The sequence below is a fragment of the Grus americana genome, chromosome 11 (genome assembly GCF_028858705.1).
Source record: "Grus americana isolate bGruAme1 chromosome 11, bGruAme1.mat, whole genome shotgun sequence".
In the NCBI taxonomy this organism is placed as follows: domain Eukaryota; kingdom Metazoa; phylum Chordata; class Aves; order Gruiformes; family Gruidae; genus Grus; species Grus americana.
Genome location: NC_072862.1, coordinates 11,983,274 through 12,004,323, shown reverse-complemented (window position 1 = coordinate 12,004,323; position 21,050 = coordinate 11,983,274). Strand labels below are relative to the sequence as shown.

Genomic DNA, 21,050 nt, shown 5'->3' with positions numbered 1-21,050 from the left:
TATTTGTTGATCCAATAAACTACCTTGAAAGTAATAATTAGAACTTATCACAACAAAGAGTAGAGTTTATTAAATCCAATGCAAATTATCTAGTTGCAGAAATTGAATAAAAGCTCAGAATAAACAGCAGAGATTATAATGGACTAAATCTTATGTGCTAACTTTCAAAACGGGTGCTCTTATGCAATCTGAAATGTTTGTGTTAATAGATAACAGCTAGCTAGAGAGCTCACATACAGTGCATCAGCAGCCAGTCATTTTCTTTAAAACGAATGTGTTTGAGAAGAGTCCTGATAAGTAGAAAGTATCAAAGTTAAGGAAGGAAAGATTGCAGGTAGTGGTATAAGAAGGTACTGCAAGGTGGAAGTTGGATTTTTCATGCAAGGAAACCTCTGAGGGTGCTACTCAATCTCCTTTTGATCACACCATAAGGGTGAAGTCTTAAGCAGCATGGAAGTGCTTTACAGGGTGATAAAGCCAGGAAAACAAAAAAAAATCAAGCTGAACTTTTGCTACTTACTGTGGGAGCCAACATCGTCCCCACAGAAGCTTAAGAACATGAACTCATCTGCAGAGGTCACTGAGGACCATTGAAAGGACTCAAAAAGTCACAAGCAGATACAGCCAAGCTGTTCCTCTGCTGCTCCCCAGGTGCTGCAGCAGCTGCAAGGGTCACAGCACACCTGTGCCAACATCACTCATGCCTCATCAGCAAAAAGAACACACTTGTCAGTCCTTGCACTTGACCTCATGCAGGTCTTAAGCCTATCCAGGAGGCTAAAAGGCATCCCCACTTCTCCCCCAGTGTGCTTCAATTAATTGCATCTACGCATCAGTATCACATCAAGTGATAAAGCTGGGATTAAGGCCCAGGTCTGAGAAGGAATTGGTACATTTGGGTTTGTTCTACAGCTCTGCCACAAGCTCGCTGAGAACTAAGGGTCAAATCATTTAAATCTTTTTTCTGACTTTGTACAATGAAGGTGACAATACTCTTGAAAGGGGGCTTGAAAGGCTTGATTCCCCACTGGGAAGCATGTTCTGCTCCTCAGCTGGAAGATGCTAGAGAAGTGCCAAATATTATTATTAATTTAGCACAGCTAATTTGTTTCACTGAGATTAGCATGAAAATGCAGGAGCAAAGCAAGGAAGGTGGCTCCAGCTCTCCCTGGATTCACGGTCCTCCACACACCAGGGATCTGTGACAGTATATCAGGTAACTCATATGAAGTCATCAGGACCAATTCTAATTTGCTAATCATTCCTTTAGGCATGACACAGCTTGATTCACATTAAACTTTTGTGGGTGTCACCAATCTCATGCACAAGCCTGGATTCTCTACAAGGCAGTGCCAGCGATGCTGAGTGAGGGGTAAGTGCTCGGGCAGCCGAGCAGTGCTTGACAAGGGCTGTTGTGAGCTTCGGTGCCAAAGAAAATGCATGCTGTCTTGAAGGGAAATGTGTTACTAATGTGTATTTATTTATCAGTTGTTGGAATAGCCTGTGAGGAGACTAAAGGTCCCGGGTCACAGGTAAAGGAACACCCTCCAGTTGTGCCATTAATACCTGGGGAGCGAGAGGGAGAGTTTAGCAGCAAACTTTTCAGCTGTAACTAACTCGGTTTTCTGAGAGAGGACAGATTGCTTGTCACCCTGCACTCCACTTCCAGCCAAAGCTGACCTTCCCCAATAGCATCTGGTGCTCCCAGAAGGGATGAGCCCATATCAGAGGCCATTTCCAGATCAGCTGAGGCAGAGAAGTCTCATTTACAGCAAGGGGCTCCCCACGTCAGCCCTGCCCCGGGATGCCCACATCCACGTCTCAGTGGTGCTGCAATGTCCTAGTCAGACCTGAGAACCAGCACAGCAGAGCCAAGGTCCAGCACAGGCGCCGGTCCGTGAGACTGCTTGCTACGGCATTGCCGCCGTCAGCGCAGCCTGGGTGTTTTTCCAGCCGCTCTGGCTGCAGGGCAGCCATTCTGACATAACGAAATTTCCAAGCCCTTTGCCCTCCCCGATGCATTATCTGCCACTAGGGACACCCCGTCTGAATGAATCCAGCTACAGCCAACTCTCTCAGGTCCGGGACATGTTGTCCATGGAAAAACAACACATACCAGAGAAACAAAAAGTGAGAGACTACCTGGCTGCCGTTTATAGACTTCTCAGAAAAAGTCAGCAGTCAACAGCCAAACTTGAACGTTCATGTCACTCCTTCACTTATGGAAGGCGAGTTTACTAAATACCTGGACGCTTTTCAGCCCAATAGCCCAATCCCTATATTTGCAACCATAATGTTGGAATAGCTAGCAGGGCTTAAGCTGGTGCCCGCTGGACTCAATAGGAGATGCAGATGCCAGAGGCTTTTTTAGATACAGAACAGTAATACTTTGTACCTTTCTATCTCTGGGTTTCTGGACTCCACCCTCAGTCACATGCAAAACAATTCCTGGACAGATGTTTCCACTGAAGATGTCAGAGTGCCTTGTAATTATTGAGGTTCCCAGTATCAGGGTCATATAGATAAATAATATTTCTGCTTTGGGAAGTGCTAAAACTCACTCGAGGCCACTCCAAGAATCAGCTACAGGAGGAGAAAAGTGGTATCTTTATACATCAAACGGAACATGAAGGACCAACAGTGAGCAATCCCAGCCCCTTCTCTGTATGTCTGCCAACTGTCCAAGGCACAACGTATGACTATCGTTTGTCCCCTGCCATAAAGCTCCTGTTGCCCCAGAGCACTGTACGCAGCTGCTCTGACGCTGCCAGCTCAGACCACCCTCCTCCTGCCCAGCAAGCAGAGCCCTTTCTGCGAAAAGAGCTTGTCACTCTATTTGTGCTGGAAAAGACAGAACAGTGCCGTAACAAGCCGTAACTTGCTTCAGTTTCTGTTCTCTTTCCTCCACTCCCTTCCAGAAAACCATAGGCCACATTCACCTCAATTTTCTCTCCCTTTCAGGATGGTTATGGCTCCAGCATGAACAGGGGAAGGGTTACCAGATGTGCACCAGTGCAAGCAAGAGGAGAGCTGGCTTTCCCAACAGGTGCATGTATTTCATTCCCATTTTACCTAACATCTTGGCTTGCTGCACTCGGCAGAGATGCAAACACTGCCCTCTGCTCATGATGGCCAGAGCTTTGCCAGATGTTGCTCTAAACCACAGGATGCTTAAATAGCAAGCCAGGGCTCAGCAAGATGCTGGACAAGGCATGCAAGCTCCATGGGGCAGGATGGGTGTCAGCCTAATCACAAAACTATTAGAAAAGTGATATTCAGGTAGGGAACATGGGAAGAGATGAAGGATGCGCTCCAGCTCCAGCTGGGGGAAGACCTGCGCTGAGCTGGCAGAGCAGATTGAAGCTAGGACCTGTGAAACACGGAGCACTGAGGAGCTACAAGCCTCATGATACAGGATCATTTGACCAGAAGAGTCATTATGTCCCATCCCTCTAGCTGTATGCAAACACACGTTAGATGTCAAGGCTAGAAGATTCTTCATAATATCTATTTTTCACACACCACACACCTTCAAACACCCCTCCCCCCCCAAAAAAAAAACCCCACCAGAAACCAAGAACAAAACTAAAACCTGTGGGATAAGAGACTGAAAGCCACAAACCCACAGATGTCCCAGAAGAAACAAGCAAGGGAAGCCAAGGACCCACCAGGATCTGCAGTCCCTGTCTTAGCTGGGAATTTTTTTCCCTGGGCAAGCCATGGCAGTCACTGTCCTTGGCTCATGCTGAAGTCAGTGGGAGCTTAGCACAACTCATTCTTTAAAAGCAGCATCTCTGAATAACAAGCAAGCAAAGGACGGCAATCGCTGAACCAAGTGAATAACGGGTTTCATAGGTGCTGTCAAAAAGGGAGAAGGAAAATCCCAGCTGGCTCCGAACAGCTTTCTATGTGTGTTGGCAGGTCCTTGGTATTTCTCCCAGACGGGGAGGGCATGTCTGAGCCGAGAGCCCGTGGTACAGCACATCCAGGCTTACATAACCCAAGGGGCCCGGGGTAATCATTAACGCTGGCTTATTGCCACTGGCTTTGTGCTGGAGTCACCTGGTTGTTTGGATTAAATGTATAGTGGCCATTTAGAGAAGGATAAGGCTCCCAGCAGAAGGATTTAAGTGGGAACAACTCCCCAGGGAGGGCGGGAAGCAGGGGACTGTTGTAAACATCACAGGATCTAAACCCACATACTCCTCCAGGGAGCTTGATTTGTCACCTTTCATCACACCACCCTGCTCCATGGGCTGGTTTGCTTTCCAAAGGGACGCAGCTCCCTGAGCTCCCTCCCAAACTTCCAGGGGAAAAAGCCCCCACATGACATAGGTCAGGGGAGCAGGACCCTTTTTAGGGCGTTTTACCTTGGTGATCCCAAGCGCAACACACCAGCAAGTGAGCTCTCGTTCCTCTCTCCTTGGCATCCTTTCCAAAAATAGACGTTATCAGTGCAGCCTGACTTTATCTCATGCCCCGTCTTTACCTTTCTTTGCTTATCTGATGTCTCACTTACATGTCCTATTACTCTTTGCCTTTTACAACCTGCTGTGTGTTATCGATGTGTGGTCTATGCCACTGTCTGGGGCACAGGAGATTTGGGACTTCTTGGTTCTGTTCCCATTTCCCCTCTGTGGTCTCAGACACATCACTCCACTGCTCTGCGTTTAGCCACAGCTGACAGAAGTCAGGCCACCTTACAGAAGTACCACTTTTATTCCTTATGCTTAGTCCTTACCTCAAGTACAACCTTCCAGCTGACAGCTCCTCACCCTTCGTAACATTGTTCCTTCACCCCTAGCTCTGATGAAGAGACTATAAACAGCCAGAAATTGCCAACAAAACCTTTTAGAAACTTAAAAAAGATCTTGTAAGCGTTAGGAACCAGAGCGTGATCATTATGTGAAGGCTCCAACACTGCACACGTGTGCATTCACACCTCAGAAACCCAGTTACAGGTTTTTAAGTCAATGAGATTTATGCATAACGATGCCATGCTGTGTTTTGCCGTGCAGAGTTGCTGAAGCAGGGACGTTATAAACTTATCTACAGTTGTTGCATCAAAGCACTTAAATATATATTTATCTTCAGGTGGGTAAAGAGTAATCAGGCTTAAGACAAGGCCACATTTTTCTCATGAATCAGGATGGCCTGGGCGGGCTGGTAATTCCACATAAAACAAACATCAAAATCTACTTTTGGAAATTTCTACTTTTTTGTGACAAACCTCTGAAAACATCATTAATTTTCATGCAGAACTAACTCTCCTTTCACAGCAAACATGGCTCTACTCTTTTGAGTAAAATGTGGCAGCTTTTACATAAACTTAAATTTCCTTACAGGTATTAGCCAGAAAAACTCACACAACCCCCACTCAGAAAAGAAAAAAGGAAAAAAAAAAAAAAAGAGAATAAGTGTTTCATGGAAAATATTCCAGGCTAAAACATAGCTTAGATCTTAGATTTCTGCACTGCTGTGCTCCAACAGCAGCTATTTTGCATTACTCCACTTCAGCTTTAAGTACTGACGCTTGCAGAAAAACAACAACTTCTGCCCTGAGTGTCTTGCAGGGTGAATTGCCCAATGTTACAGCAATATCAGAACTCCAGATGAGATGGGAGGAGACTGAGACACTGGTTAAAATAAAGCAGCTGGTTTAATGCATGATGTCGATAGGGTGAGAACAGAAGGGAATCGGAGATCCTCTCGGTGCAGGCTTGCTAATTCAAGTGCGTACACAACTAGCGCTCTTAAAACAGCCATCCTTAGGACTCTGGTCTTCAGGCTACATCTCAGGAGGTAACAACAACCTGGAGTGAACATAACTTACTCTGCCTCATCCCTCGGTGCTCTTGCCAGACTCATAGAAGTTCTCTAGGAAACATAATCAGGGGTCTGGAGATCCCTGGCTCATCAGCTGGCGTTTTTTGGTGGCTGTTCATCGGGGAGGGACTTTAATCCCTAAGTGCCCATTAGTCTCAGAGTGATTCTTGCTGGGAGAAGATCTGGACCCACTGCACCATTGCTCCCATGGAGACTCAGAAGTGATTTTAACACCAGTAATGTTGCTGGTTTCTTCTTCCAATGGAGGCCAAGCAATCAAAAGCACAGTGCAAGAGAGGTCCTGGCTTGCAGATCACAAGAGCATCATGTTCATGCCCCTGTTGTTATGAATGGGAAGCAATGGTTGTTGCAGGACAGGGCGTCTTCTCCTCAGGCCTGAGGCATGCTTTGTACCACAGATCCTTCACATCACTCTTTCAGGCATGGGATTTACAGAAGAGCCAACTGAAGCGCCTTGGCACCAAGACCTCCGCTGTGCTGAGCCTTTCTTTCACAATCTAATCCTGTGACTACTGGTCTTATTGCTTGCTCCTTCCATCCAAGGATCACACAAACGTAAATTAAGTCCCACAGTATCACCATGATGCGTTATTATCCCTGCTTTACAAGAAAGGGAACTGTGGCACATGGCAATTGAGTCCTTTGTCCTGGGTCACACAGTGAGTCACCGTCACAGTCTCAAGCAGCCTCTGAAGCCCTTCCTCCTTTGCACTAACCACTACAGCTTGAACTTCCTCAGAACCTGTTTGCTCTAATTTATTAACCACAGTTTTACTGCAGCTGCAGACCTGTTCCACAGCAGTCAGAAACCACAGAAGGCATTCGGGTCCCAGTGCGGCTGCCAGGCGAGGCGTGAGGGCTCCGGCGAAGGGAGAGCTGACACATCTTGTGCCTCCCAAGAACTTTCTGAGATGAGAAAAACTTCTGAAGGCAACTTCAGATCTGTTCCATCACCTCCCTGTTACCCAGCACCTGAAAAGTTACGTCCAGGTGAATCAATATTTCAGGCACTAATGTCCTGATTACAGAGCTGGCTACAAAGGAAATTAATGAATAATAATTTCAAGAAGGGATTTAAAATTTCCATTTTCATTTTATTGTCAAAGTAAATATATTTTTATGAAGAACAAAAGAAAATATACAGAATTGTAACTTATGTACACTGGCTTTATAGGTATTTTTGTTTCCAATTTACACAAATTTTGATACGTTATTAAAAGATATTTTATATAGATATGCATCTATGTACAGTTTTATTTACATACATTCATAGGATGTGATATAAACCAGTCAATAGATGATAGTTCATTTATATTAATTTCTAGAGGACAAAAGGAATGCATTCGCTTTAGCTAGACCTGCTGTTCTTGCACAGCACAGGCTCCTGCTCTGCCTAGCGCTAGAATCGCAGTTTCCTATTTCCCATTTTGCCAACAAAAAGACAAACAGATGCTGTCTGCGAATGGAAAGGAAATGCAACATCCATTATAAAATTGTTCCTAATTACTGAATTCTATTTTCTTCTAAAGCTTCTTGCAATCGCCAGAGTTCAAAAGGAAAAACAAAACAAGAAGAAGAAACACAAACAAAATCACTTGCCTGCTACCATCTGATTATTTGTTTAAATTCCCTTCTTAGCCAGCTACCACACAAATTTTTTCCTTTTGGCTACTGTTCTCACCCATTCGCCCACCCCAGCTGCACGGAGCTCTGACATGGCTGTCGGGAAGGAGAGGATTAGCACTGAACATCACCCTTGGACAGAAGATCTCATGGTGCGGTCCCACCAGGCCACGATGCCTCCCACCCTCCCCTGGGTCCAGGTACATCCCACAAGACCCTGCCGACCAGTGGACAAATGGAGACTTAGCTCCAGCCAGCGAGGCGTTGACTCGCAGTGGATGCTCGGTATGCCCGGTGCTCACCAGGGCCACCGGGCACCTCCAGGGCTGGCGCTCTGGTTTCTCCCCCAAGATCATGCAGGAGAACAGGAGCAGAGACAGGAACAGAGCTCAGCCATTCTCAAAAAATGGCTTCCTGCTGTTTTACACACCAGACAACAGCTCTTCTGCTAAAGACAGTGGATGCTGCAAAGCGGTCAAAGGAAAGCAGCATTTCCCTCGATGCACGGGCATCCCTTCACCCCCACGGCAGCACAGGACAGGAGAAGCATGCACACGGTATGCACTCAGCCACACCAAAAGGCTCCACTCCAAGCCATTGCACCCTGCCTGAGCTTCCAGGTTTGCTTGGGACATGCCTCTGCTTAAATATATATATATATGCATGTATGAATATATATACATAAATATTTATAGATAGCCCTGGCCAAGGAAGAGGTAAATGTGAGCTGGAGAAGTCAGAGAGGCAGAGAGGCGCATTCCAGCACTCTCCATGCCTTGCCTCCCCCTGTCCCCGACTCCCACTGTTCCTCCTCCTATGGCCAGCCCCTACAAATCCTTGGCTCAGGCGACCCAAAAACAAAGGAGTTGTTTTCATTTCAAAAGGAATTTGCTGTTTCCAAACTGGACAAATAGAGCAGCTTAATAAAAACTCACAATGAATGGCCTGTACATGAGCAAAGCCCTTAGGAATGCCAGGGCTATAATTAACTAGCAGCAAGCAACTCTTACATTTTCCTGTGCAGCAGAAAACAGCTAAAAATAAAACACTGTAATTTCCAAAAGAAGGAGCAGCAAAGGAGGGAAAGATAGAAGGAAATGAAAATAACATCCTTAAAAAAAAAAAAAAAAGACAAAAAGGAAGAAGCACCCCCTCCCTTGACCCAAAAAGAACTTCATTCTCAAATCATCTTTAAAGGACATGGGACACTCAGACATGGTGGCATCAAGTAACAGCATTGACTGTTCTGTGGAGACAAATAAATTATCACTACAAATATAGTGAGCAAAGTGCTGTCATCAGCTGTTGTAGGATGGCTGGGCGGGAAGGGCAAAGCGGGACCAATCAGTTCACGGAGCGGACGGAGCGGTTGCTTCGTGGGAACCGATGCACCTTGACATGTTTGGACAAGTGGTCACTTCGCGCAAACTTCTTCTCACAGACAGGGCACTGATAGGGTTTCACCCCTGAGTGGGAGCGCCTGTGCCGGGACAGCTCATCTGACCTGGAGAACCTGCAAGAGAAGAGAAGCCCTTTCAGACAAATAGGTTTTTACATCGCTAAGTTTCTCACAGCGGGGAACAAAAGTCCCCTCAGGCCACTGGCAGACTCCGCTTGTGGCAAAGACCAAGCATGCAAACAGAAAGGTCTGGTCCCAACCAGCAGTCAGCAGCAGTGATGGAAACACACAATTATCAACCTCATCCCACATCACCTCTGGACTCAGAGCAATGCATGGAGGCAACGTTTGTATGAACCTTGCCCTAAACCCAATAACATGGGTACAGCTCAACTAAAACAGCGTTGCTCTTGATCCCTCTGCCAGTCCCCTTCAAAGCCTGTCCTGCAACCTCCCTCCTGCAAATCCAAGCACAGACCACTCTCAAGCAGAGATAACAACCAACGTCCCGCAGGTGAGGTCTGCTCCAAGCTCCCCCTGACGCGACCACAACGGACATCCAGTAATTGCACCTAGTTTGAGATGGACCCCAGATAACAGCCAGACAGAGCTACCCAGAAGCTACATCTGATCCAGCTTATCAGATCCAGCTGAAAAATTGGCTTTTGTACATGCTCCTGCAGGCTAAATAGTCATTAACAGCTTAGTACCAGAGATGCTCAACATCATAACAGCTGACATCCAGGTGGGCCCCAATGGCCATTGGCGTAGTTACTTCATGGGTAAATTGAAATCAAGATCGAGCCTTTAATTACCAAAATTGTCTCCCTGAATCATTTAAATTTTACATATTTCCCACCTTCCATCTCCACAGAAAAATCCCCAAACAGCTACCGTGAATCCCACAGGATTTACTGAACTCAAATCAGCTAATCCTTTGGTCTTAACAGCAGGGCTGGCTCTATTTCCAGCTTGGACCTGACTGGGAGCCACAGGGTTAATTAATAATTTCACACTAAAACAGCCCTGTCCAGATGGGTACAAAAAATTTGCTGCCTGACAAAGGGCAATTAAGTGTTTTGTTGCCAGAGCAGTAACAAAGACCAACACAGAAAGAGAGCTTGCAAGAAATGGTATCAGCTGTTTATTTACAATAAATAAATGAAGTCATGGGCACTAGCTGAATAAATGAGGGAAAGGACATGTAGAAAAATGTGCCCTTCTGGAGCAAAATATCACTTCACCAACAGAGTGAATATGCTACTTTTATGAAAGGGGGGGAAACAGGACCACTGGGCTCCTATGAATAATTCTTTCATGCAAGAAAAATAAGTTTCCACATAAAGGTTTTAATTAGCTCTGATCTCCTGCTACCAGTTAAGGAACAGGGCACAGGCACTGGGAAAGCTGGGAATGGTTTCCTCAGTTCCCGCAGCTCTGCAGTGATGCTACCCTGAGAGCATTCTGCAGCCAGCGCAAAGCAGATGCAGATACTCACCGTGGGTAAGATACAGTGTGGACACACCTCTCCCAAGGGCATTTCTAGGGGAGGTTCCTTCACCCATTCTCTTGCTTTTCTGCCTTGTACTTGCTTTGGTATCCCCATGGTGAAAGACTCAAATTCACCATTAAGAGCCATAGGCAGATGCCCTAATAGATCCATCAACCTGTTCCTCACCTGGGATGCGTCTTCTCTGTAAAGGCCGTGATGGGTTTCTCTTCACCCGTAGTACCTGCACATTTGCTTTCTCTAGCATCCCTGCTCCTTCCAGCCATGATGTCCCAAGACCACAGTCTGGACCTGGGAACAGCAGGGCCAGGGATTTCTCCCGAGTCCTTAGCAGTGAGCTAGTCCCAGTGCCACATCCCTAGAGGGATGCTCTTGTAGAGCTATGGATGAGTGGGACTAAGCATCTTTCTGGAGAGGGCATGACGTTGCCCATGCAGACTGCCTCAGCGGGACCCAGCGTTAGACAAGGAATGGACCTGTTGCCAGTGGTGGCAACTGCATCCAGGGAAAAGAGGGAAAAGAGAGGGAAAAGCACCTCTGCAAAGAGCCGTCCTCTTATATACAGGCTTATCACTAGGAGAAGGAGTAAAACCAGATGTGGCCAGGTTGCCTTGTCCCGTGTCCTTGGCCATTAAGGTCACCATCTGCAACAGAAGTGCAGTAGCACATGGCTAATCCCACACAAGAGCTCCGCAAGTGCATTTTGATGGGGATTGCATGGATGGTGGGGGAGAAAGAGGCGCATATCAGGAATGAGCAGCTCTGCTCATACCCTGGGAGCTCGGATGAGTTCATCCGATAAAAATACACTCTGCCTCATAACGATGTCCTTAGCTGAAGAGGCAGGAATGTTGCAATACTGTTCCCCAGCAGTCACGGAAAGATCAACTTACAGAGCCCACAGAAATAAACCTCGAGCTGTCGGTGTGTTTACAAAAAAAACAACGCAAAGGTTAGGACAAGGAAGCCGGGAGGATCTGGTGGCCTAGCTCTGCAGTGAAATGATATTTGCAGCATGTTCTGGCACTGAGATCACCCCAAGAAAACTGCAAATAATCCACAGTGAAATGCCAAATTCAAACAAAAACAAGGTACCCCAAAGGAACACCTCACTATCCCAAGTCACTGCCATTTCCAGAAAGATTCTTCCTCAAAGGTGGAGGGATCTGCGTAATCCCACAACAATTAGAAGAGTCTCCTTCATCCTTCTATCTGGTGGGACCCCAAAGGGCCTGTAACTACGTCTCCCTTGGAGACGAATCCTAGAGCTCCCCAATGTGTAGGATGTGTCCTGTGTCTCCCAGCCAAACGGGGACATCATTATGTAGCTCACAGGGCAAGAAAGGTCAATAGCTTCAGCCTAGTACTCCATGGTCCCTACCATGGCCACCAGCCATTGAGACTGACTCAGGCTGTACCTCTCCTCTGCAGTTGAGGGGAGGCTCTAGATTCATCCTGCCCATCCCCAAAGCACTGCTACCATAAACCAGTGCTCCTCCTGCGCACCTGCAAACCCCTTTGCACAGCACCAGCAAAAGCAGCCAATGCGAGACGCCTGCCCTGACCTGTCCCACGCATGGTCCTCCCCATACACGGTCCCGGCCACATGCATAACAAACCTTTAAACGCTCCCTACCAAACCAGGCAGAGCTGGTATTGCACGCTGTCACCTGCCAGCTGCAGGGAAGTGCCTCCAGCCAGAAGATGTGGCAGGACATTTAAACGCGATTGCCTAATCCCCCAGGCCTTACAACAACCGCAGTTTTGTACGCTGCTGCACCAGCGAGAGCTTCTCCTGCTCCATGCTGTAACACGGCTGCTGGGTACCGGCCCACGCTGCAGCTCAGCTTTTTGGTCAGGGCTGTCTGCGGAGCAGTGCTAACCAGAGGCTGCTGTGTGCCAAAGGTATAAGCTGGCACGACACGGATCAGTGCGCTGACCGGTACAGCGGGGTATCTAAAGCAACGGGTCACCGGCCACTTATGAACGCCTCTCTGCAGCCTGCCGAAAACAGCTCTCGCCCCGTGCCAAGGAAAGGCACAAGCAAGCAGGGTTCAGCCTCCTCCAGAGAGGTCCTTGGGGGTTTCTGGCTGTCCTAGGGGCTGGCAAAAGGGTTTTTCTGTGCTCACGCCCCTACCTTGGTGCATTTAAAGCCTATAGTTTCACCACAGCAGGACTGCCCAGAGAGCAAGGAAAGCTTTAACTCCCCCACAGCTCAGCCACTTTGTGCTAGGCAACACTTTGTTTTGTTTTTGAAATTACTATCTTCAGTGAGCTCAGATCTTAAGTGTCTTCAGTGAAAAAATAAATACACAAGCACAAGAATGCGGGGGGGGGGGGGGGGGGCAAAGCCCAGCAGTGTTTTGGTGCTTGAATTCATTTGAGATGATATAAAACTGGGAGCAAACAGAGAGTCCAGATGCATTTGACTTAAGTCATTGAGATCACAGCTCTCGCTGAACTTCTGGAAAAGGTAAACATGCTTTATTGACAAAAGGGGACAGAGTAATTCAGTGCTCAACTGGGTCTGGCCTTTGATGTGGGAGCAGCACGTAGGGGATGTGCAGGAATCTCAGGCCGGCACTAAGGATTGCTGTGAGCGCGGGAAGTGGCTCCCCAGGTGCTGCCTCTCCTGCTGGCTATAAACCTCCCCCCTCAGAGCAGAGCCCTTCCAAAGTTTGGGGGTGTTGGGGATTGGGGTACCAGCCTGGGCTGTGAAATGCAAAGACAAACAGCAATAAAGACTTTGAAAAGCCCCTTCAGCAGCTGTTTGCGGACAGGGCATGCGTTCCTCGTAGCTACAGTGATTAATTTCTCATCCCTGTTGGGCTTCTCATCTTTAAAAAGTTGTGGCTGGCTAAAAGTTCAGGGTGCTGCAGGCTGCAGGACCTGCTCTTCTCTTGGCCCACCTTACACCTGCATCCTGCTTTTGATCCACACCATTCGCTGTAATGCTGGGAGAAGGCAGGCACCCCCGTGTAAATTCAAACTCCATCCCTTACCACTTAATATTTTTCCTAAGCGTTCCCCTGTTTTGCAGCCTGGGAAGCACCAGCTCTGTAATAAGAGCTGGAGAAGGTCACCCACAGGCAACACTTCAGGCTCCTGATCTTGAGCCACAAAAGTCACCGGGACTGTTGGTATAAATCTCAGCGTGGATCAGACGAACCCTCACGTGTCACAAAAATGAGAGTTTTGCTCACATCCCAGCACAAGGAAAGCCAACACGACACCCACAGGCACGTTCACAGGCAGGAGGCACATCTGCTGCCTGTGCGCACGTACTCTGGCAACCAACTAAAAAGGAGCGAGTGCCTCTACTGCAGGCCAGGAGCAAACCAGCCTGCGGCTCCTGGGACCAATCAGCTAAATAACGGGGCTTTAATCGCAGTGCATCCTGAGCAGCGAGCCACTGAGCTCGGCTCATGAGAAGTGCCACCAGCACAAAAGGAAAGAAAATCACCGCCAGTTTGTAGAGCCACCATAAACTGAAACTGGAAAGAAAAATCACCGAAGAAATTAACTGCGTTGATCTCCTCAATCCCACCAAGAGGCAAACTTCGAACTGCAAACTGGTCCAGTTTGGGAGCGGAGGATTCAGCCCCATTCTGACCTTTTCCCTCAAACCAATCCAGCCATCTCTAACTGCTGCATGTCTCACATACTTGCATTTTTACACAACCCTCTCCTGTTACTTTTTACCTCGTCTGTTCCCCATGATCACAACCCATTTCCTCATTAGACATTGCTCACTGAAGCTCTGCAGGATATTCTTTGAAAGAAACACGGTTTAATTTATACAAGGGAGTTAAGATTTTGTTTTCTCCCATCATAATTTGTGGTGCTGTACATTAACACTTGCAGCAGGCAGGTTAGTAACATAGCTAATTGGAAAGATGGAGGAAGGCTTCTATCAAAGTTTCCTTAAAATAAAAGGTTGATTTTTCTTAACAAAGTTTTAATTTCTCAACTAGTATTAAAAATACCAAAAAAAAAAATTAGGAGATACTCTCTGTGAAACATTGTGCTCAATCAAACCTGCAATCTTCCATTCAAGCAACGCTTAACTCCACCTCAGCCTTCTGGTTATGTCGTTACATCTGACAGCTTTTTGCAACTTTGAGTGGCACCCACACATTTTTCTGAATCAATGCAGAGAATAAAACCCAGAGCATGCCAGAGTGTCACTGCCAGCATTTCCAGAAGGAGTGGGATGGAGTGCCTTTTCTATGAAACTGCACAGAATACTGCTGCTCTTAACCACGCTCACTTGTCACAGCCCTTCAGTGATCACGTTTGGCCCCGTGCAGTTGGAGCCGCACACGGCCGCGCACAGTGATTCTGCCCTAAACCATCCCACTCGCTTACAGCCCTCAGCCGGTACCAGCCAAGCATCTGCTGCAGCTGGTGTGTTGCAACCAGACCGATGTGAACGCAAGGTATTGCCTGCAGTAACAAGCTTAATCTGACCCTCTTGGAATGAAATACAAATTACAATGGACTACTTTTATTTTTTTTAAGACACTTAAACAGCTGGTGTCAGCAGGTGATGCTCTGCTATTTAATTTATCAAAGCCCCTGGACTACCTAAGAGGAAGAAAGAGGTCTTAATTCTCAAACCAACCGAACAAGTTTGGGGAACAGAAACAGTTTATAAATCAGAGTGCAAGCCTACTTGCTTGGCAAGTTATGTCGAGTGAGTAGAAGAGGGGTAGGGGGAGAGGACAGTGCTGCACCCCAGTACTAACCTCCATCCGCAACCTGGCCACGTGCACGCAAAAGGCTTTTCTCCTGTATGCCTCCTCAGGTGGGCTTTCAAATGGCTGCTTTTCGTGTACATCTTGGTACAACCAGGAAAAGAACATTTGTGCATTTTAATGAGTTCTGCTGCAGGGTTCTTTTGAAATTTCTGACCCATGATGATTCCTGTCTGACCCTGGATCATGCCTCCTGGTCCAATTGGCTTGGCAGCGATGGGGACGGGAGCAATGCGGACAAATTTAGAGGACAAGTTCAAATTGGATGACTGAACTATCTGAGGCACAAGGGCAAATGTCTGTCCTTGGATGTTGACTAGGAGCTGTGCAATTTTAATGTTCTCTTGTGCTGGTCCTTGGGAACTAGGGCTCGTGTTGGACTCCTGTTTGATCTGTACAGGCTGAATTTGGAGCATAACCGGTATCCCATTCTCCAGGGACATTCCTCCATTTGAAGCTTGGCCACCTTCTGTTGAGCTGCTCAACTGTTCATTTTTACTCTCTTTTAAACCAGCGCTGGGTAACATATGGTCTTTTTGCTGTAGCGAAGCAACAGAAACTTGGCTGCAAGCTCTCAAGTCCTTGGTCTCACTTTTAGGTCTTTCTTTGAGCTCCAACTCCATGTTCTCCTCCAGAAATTCCTCAATTTCCTCAAGCGTGGGCTGAAATGGTCCAGAGTCTTCCATATCCACGGCAAATTCAGGCAACCTAAAGTACTCCTCTTTCACTATCGGCTGAAGTCTCCTTTTGTCCCACCATGACGCAGCAGTGTTCCCCAAAGATGCCTGGGACAATAAGTAGTCTAAGATACTGTCCTGACTTTCTGCACTGGACGTGCTTCCATAGCTGGAGCTGAGAACCTGGGAGTCAGGGCTGGAACAAGAACAAAAGCTGGACGAGTCGCTGTCATCTTCCGACAGGGGAGAGGGCAGCATTTGGTAGGACCTCACCCCTGCTGTCATGTCCCCAAAGTATCCAAGAGAAGATCTTGTAGATGAAAAGGATTCATCAGTAGGCAGCAAGTGATCCACCATTCCTGGGCAATCTCTTATGGATATCCCAACAGCATATAACAGGCGGCAAAAGTTCAGGTGAGAGCCTGAGTGAAGGAAAACAAAACAGCAACAGTCAGAAGTTGGTTTAATCATTTATCTCCATGAAGTAAAGCTCGTAAAGCCCTCTAGCTCACAGGGACGTCCTAAGCATCCAGCCTCACTGAGCACACATGCTGCTACACGCTTTGATACGTCTGTACCACCCCTTAAGGACTGTCAGGGCTGAAGCGTTTTGCAGGATTGCACCACGTATTTGCAAAAGAATTCTTTCAGAAATCATTTCCCAACTGTGTGCACTCTAGATTTACAGCTCCTTTCCAGAATATTACTGGCCAGAGAAAATAAATTATGGGCTTTCACCTAACAGTGAAACCTAGAGCCAAAGAAGGGAATGGGGAGAAAAAACAAAGTGTTGAAATTTTTAACACCAAAAAAAACCCCAAATAAAGAAAGTTTATTGCTGGTGGCCATAAAATGCAAATCCTTTCCTTATCTTGTAGCTTTCCACCAACCTTATTTTGAACTTCCTCCGTTCCACAAATATAGGCTAATCAGCATAATGCAAGGATCAGTCTCTCAGGAGCCAAAAATATTTACTGTGCTTCAGCATTTACTAGGCGGATTTTCCCCTCCAGATGTAATGAATCAGTGTGCCAACATCATCATCACCTGCACTGCCCTTAATAAGACTGGCACTGTGCTGAGCTAATTACTGTGTCCTGGCAAGCCAGCTGGTGGCTGGTTTCACCTCATCACTCCATACTCCTCTCTCTTTGGGTACAGAGGTCAAGGTGATCTGAACCTCGTGCCAGTTGCTAAACTGGGAGGGCTCATACGGACCCTTGGCATCTCAATCTGCCGCGACCCACAGTGGGCAGCTACGCTCCCAGTTTCTCCCCCAGGTTGAAGCAGCGAGTGGGCAGCATCCCGCAAGCCCCTACTCACGTGAGCCATAACCCCACTGCAATCCCATGGAGGCACAAGGGCAAAATCCATCCTTCCTAGTGCAGCCCACTGCAACGCTCACCGACAGTGGCGACCGTCCTGCACTTTCCCAGTTAGAGCCATGCAAACTTCCTAGAAAGGCTTCTGGGGAGGGAAAGGCAGGAGGGACATCTGCATATTTGTTTTATTTCCCCCCCAGAGGAAAAAAAAAAAAATTGCTTACGGAGGGAGACTATGCCGCTTAGAGAGCAAACGCAGAGACCTCCGGATGGAGCAAACACTGGCCCTCAGTCATTCACTCAAGGTGACTGATTGAAAACAGAGCTGTATACGTGCATAATAAACCAACTCTTTTCGTGGAAGGTATGCGGACTGCAGAGATAGAAGTCATTTGATCAGCCTATGAGGTTTTGTGTGTGTGTGTGTGAATTAGGAGGCATGTGACCCAGCGCGAAGGAAATGCCAGTCAATCTTGTTACACGCTGTCATTTTCCACAGGCTCTGCCGCTGCGCTTTGGACGCTTTGCCATGAATAGTCAATAGCTTCCAGTTTTGTGCAGGGAAGGGGATCGTTGTTACTGCTATTGCAGAGCATCCTTGCTGCCTGATCTCTAAAATTTGCCCTGTCTTTGCCTTCTCTGGAGAAAAATCTAAAGGCGTCTGTGTGCTCAGTGCTGCAGCGAACGCAGAGCGAGATGTTTTACACAACACCCTTAAAGAGCTCCATCCCCTTGGCAGCGTCTATTAATATTTCACAGGAAACAGAGGGAAAAAAACCGTATTTCTTAAAGATACAGCTTCCTCCTTCCTATGCACATGGAGGAAGTAGGGGCAGGTTGAAAGAAGGACTTAAAAGTAAGATTGCACATTTTCCTGGTATGCCTGTCAGTCAGCTATGCCTCTGAAACGATAATGAAATACCCACATGTGCCGAACACGAGGAAGTTCAAACAGAGGTTAGTGGCTCTGTTTTGTGACCTTAGTCTATAATCATTCCTTATAGTAAAAGTGAAGAGTCAGAAGAGCTGAACTATTTCTAACACACAGGGCTTTTTTTTTTTTTTTTAATCTCTGCATTGACAGAAAGTTCCTTCAGCAGAAGTCCCAGAGCTGAGCTATTCCCAGTTTTGAAAGAGAAAACACAATCTGCTGCTGAGAAGTTTGTATTGGCTTCCAGTAAGAATTCACCCAAGCAGCTTGTTTCTATCTTGCACCAAAAACTGGTGACTGCCTTGTGAAATGTGGGGCAGAAAGGAGGACTTGCCCTCAGATGGTTTCTGAGCTTCCCTCCTACGTCTGCATTGTTCCAGCTTGAACTTCTGAAGAATGGTGCTGTGAGTGAAATCTGGACTGCAACGTGTTGTGGTTTTTTTCTAAGAAAAGCTGGCGTGCTCTGTGCGTGCAGGGAAAGAGCGTGCACCAAAAGCAGTTGGTAAAGTTCTTTCTTAAAAAAAAAATTCAAGTTTTCTTTAAATGCCTGTGAGAACTAGGAAGCCACATATCAAAATAGCCGTATATTTCACTGGGAATAGAACTAAACCCTAATTTGAATAAGGGCTGAAAGGAGGAGAAAAAAACCCCAACAAACTCCTAGCAACTGCTGTGAGCAAAGTACTTCAGCAGAAAACAGCCAGCATGCTTATTTTGCCATCCCTTTTGACAGGGAGCAATGTCACTTGGTGTAACCGGAGTCATTTTAAGATAGGGGACCGTCAGAGGCAAATAGATCCAGGCACATTACGGGCCAGATCTGCTTTCTGTGCACTCTCAAAACTTGCAGAGCAGCCAAGAAGATTTTGGGGAATGCCTGGAATGCAGGATCAGGCAGAGGCTATATTTTATCCTAAAGGCCAGGCTAACAACCAAAAAGGCTTTCATCCCTACTTTGCCTGAAGACACAGCCAAAGCCAGAAGATTCAAAAACAAAACCAGAATGTCAGGGCTACACAAGCTATGAAAACTAATGATGCTGTTTACATAAAGCACTTTCATCTCTAGGAGCCCTGAAAACACGTTAGAAATGTAAGCACCTATCGAGGGACCTCAGTGCCTGAACCACTGAAAAACAGCCACTTCTGGCGTGAAATACAGCAGCTGTTCAACAGCACACAGCGGCATGACAGAATCCAACTTTTAAGAGTTCCCTGGGTTGTTATGATGTCCTTTCTGCCAGAAACACGTTGTTCTGTTTAAAACCTGTCCATCTAATCACCAGCTAAAAAAAAAAAACAATGACCAAAAAACCCCAAAAAACCAGAAGGCATATTCTGACTCAGAGTAACATTAAAATGTTAAATCCCGGGAACTTGCTGAAACACGGGGACATATTTCCCAGCCTGTCATTTCTGGACGGCCAGTCCAGCGCAACTGATAGCCCAGCAGTACATGGGCTCAGATACCCTGACTGTCATTTCCTATGTATACTGCTGTATACAGCTCTTTCTAGTTTAGGACTAATCTCTTTGGGGTTTTCCCTTGTTTCCTAGAAGATTTTAAATCTGTTCAGGCTGACTCCTGCTCCACGGACAGAACCACAACCCAGGCAGTGAACCAGGCCCAGCATTTCTAAGATATTAAAATAGAAATGCATTTGGGGGGGGGGAGCCTAAATAATAATAATGATGATAATAGAAGCCAAGAGCCAGGATATCCATTTGCTCTCATCCCCTCTGCAAGGTGGCCGTGCTGCTTCCCAGACACCGGGGGGGTGTTTAGGGTCTCCCTGTCTTTTTTTCCAACGCCACCGCCTCTGGGAAGCTGCAGAAACGTTCCCAAAGCCTTATTTTCTGGAAACTAGCCTCTTTCTACCCCCAAACTTTGGCTTCACGAGAGGAAGCACTTTATCTGCAGCGGGCACTAGCAGCGCCCCCCGCCCCCCCCCCGGGCTGGCCGCCCAGCAGCGAACGGTGCCCGAAATAACGCGCGGCTCAGCGGCCCGGGCAGTGACGGGGCCGGGGGGGACACACGCCATCCCACCCCGGCACAAGCACAGCCACAGCCGGGTTTCCACAGCTGCAAAGCATTTGCTTGCTTGCTTGCTGGGGGGTGGTGGTGGTGGTGGTGTTTTGGGGGGGGTGTTAATTATTTTTTTTTATTGTTTTCCTGCTCCCTCCATCCCTTTTCAGGAGGCTTTGGGGGCCCGAGCTTCCCCGCCATCGCCGTCGTGGTCCCCTGGCCGCGCTGACCGGGAGTAACCCACCCCCCCGCCTGTCACACCATGGCACGGCACAGCTCCAGCCTGAAAACAGCCCCCCACCCCTGGCCGCAGCCCGGCACCCCCCTGCTGCACCGCTGGGGGGGGAGGATTTCACCTTCCACACCCCCCCCCCCGTGACCGGGAAGCAGCGGCACAAACACCACCAGCCCGCCCCCCCTCACCGGCTACTGGTGCTGCGGCAACGGAGTGCAGGGGCACCGCTGCCGGGACGCGCACCCGCGCAAACCCCCGCGCCCCTCGCACACCCCTACCTGAACTCCACTGCAAGCCGGGGAGGGAGGGAGAAAACGCCAAGAACGATCAGAAGAACGCAAAAACAACAATGAAAATAGGGGAGGAAACCCCACAAAACCAAATCACAAAAATAAGAACAAAAAGCAAAAACAATTATAAAAATTTAAAAAAAAATTACAAATGCAAAAATTAAAAAAGGCAACAACAAAAGGCAGAAGACCCCACGATAACCAGAACAAGCCCCGGCGGTGAGCAGGGCAGCGCGGAGCGGCGGAAGGCGGGCGCAGCTCCCCCGGGAGGCGGGTGCGCGGCTGCGGAGCGCGGCCCCGCTCCCGTAGTACTATATCCCCCTCACATGACGGGCGCCCGGCGCCGGCGGGGGAGGCCGGGGAGAGGCTCGACCGCGTCCGCCGCCCCCATTGGCCCCGCCGCGGCGGGGGCCGGCCCGCCACCGGCCTCAATG

General features: G+C 47.8%; 1 protein-coding gene across 2 annotated transcripts; it reads right to left on the bottom strand.

Moving 5' to 3' along the window:
• Positions 1-6,920: 6,920 nt before the first annotated feature.
• Positions 6,921-17,794, bottom strand: KLF15 (KLF transcription factor 15). 2 transcript variants are annotated; one of them, XM_054838444.1, is made up of 3 exons: positions 17,360-17,794; positions 15,128-16,235; positions 6,921-8,983 (listed from the first exon to the last, which is right to left on the bottom strand). In XM_054838444.1, the coding sequence occupies exons 2-3, from the start codon at positions 16,168-16,170 to the stop codon at positions 8,815-8,817; spliced, it is 1,212 nt and encodes a 403-aa protein (XP_054694419.1). In that variant the 5' UTR covers positions 16,171-16,235; positions 17,360-17,794; the 3' UTR covers positions 6,921-8,814. The 2 variants fall into 2 exon arrangements, with proteins under 2 accessions (XP_054694419.1, XP_054694418.1); XM_054838443.1 differs by lacking the exon at positions 17,360-17,794 and adding an exon at positions 17,137-17,179.
• Positions 17,795-21,050: the final 3,256 nt, after the last annotated feature.

Coding starts and splice junctions, on each gene's coding strand:
- KLF15 (XM_054838443.1), bottom strand. CDS start 17,164: ATGGGATTGCAGTGGGGTTATGGCTCAC. Junction 16,236..17,136: donor GCAGTGGGGTTATGGCTCAC/GTGAGTAGGGGC, acceptor TCCTTCACTCAG/GCTCTCACCTGAACTTTTGC. Junction 8,984..15,127: donor TGGCCAGGTTGCGGATGGAG/GTTAGTACTGGG, acceptor CTTCTCTTGCAG/GTTCTCCAGGTCAGATGAGC.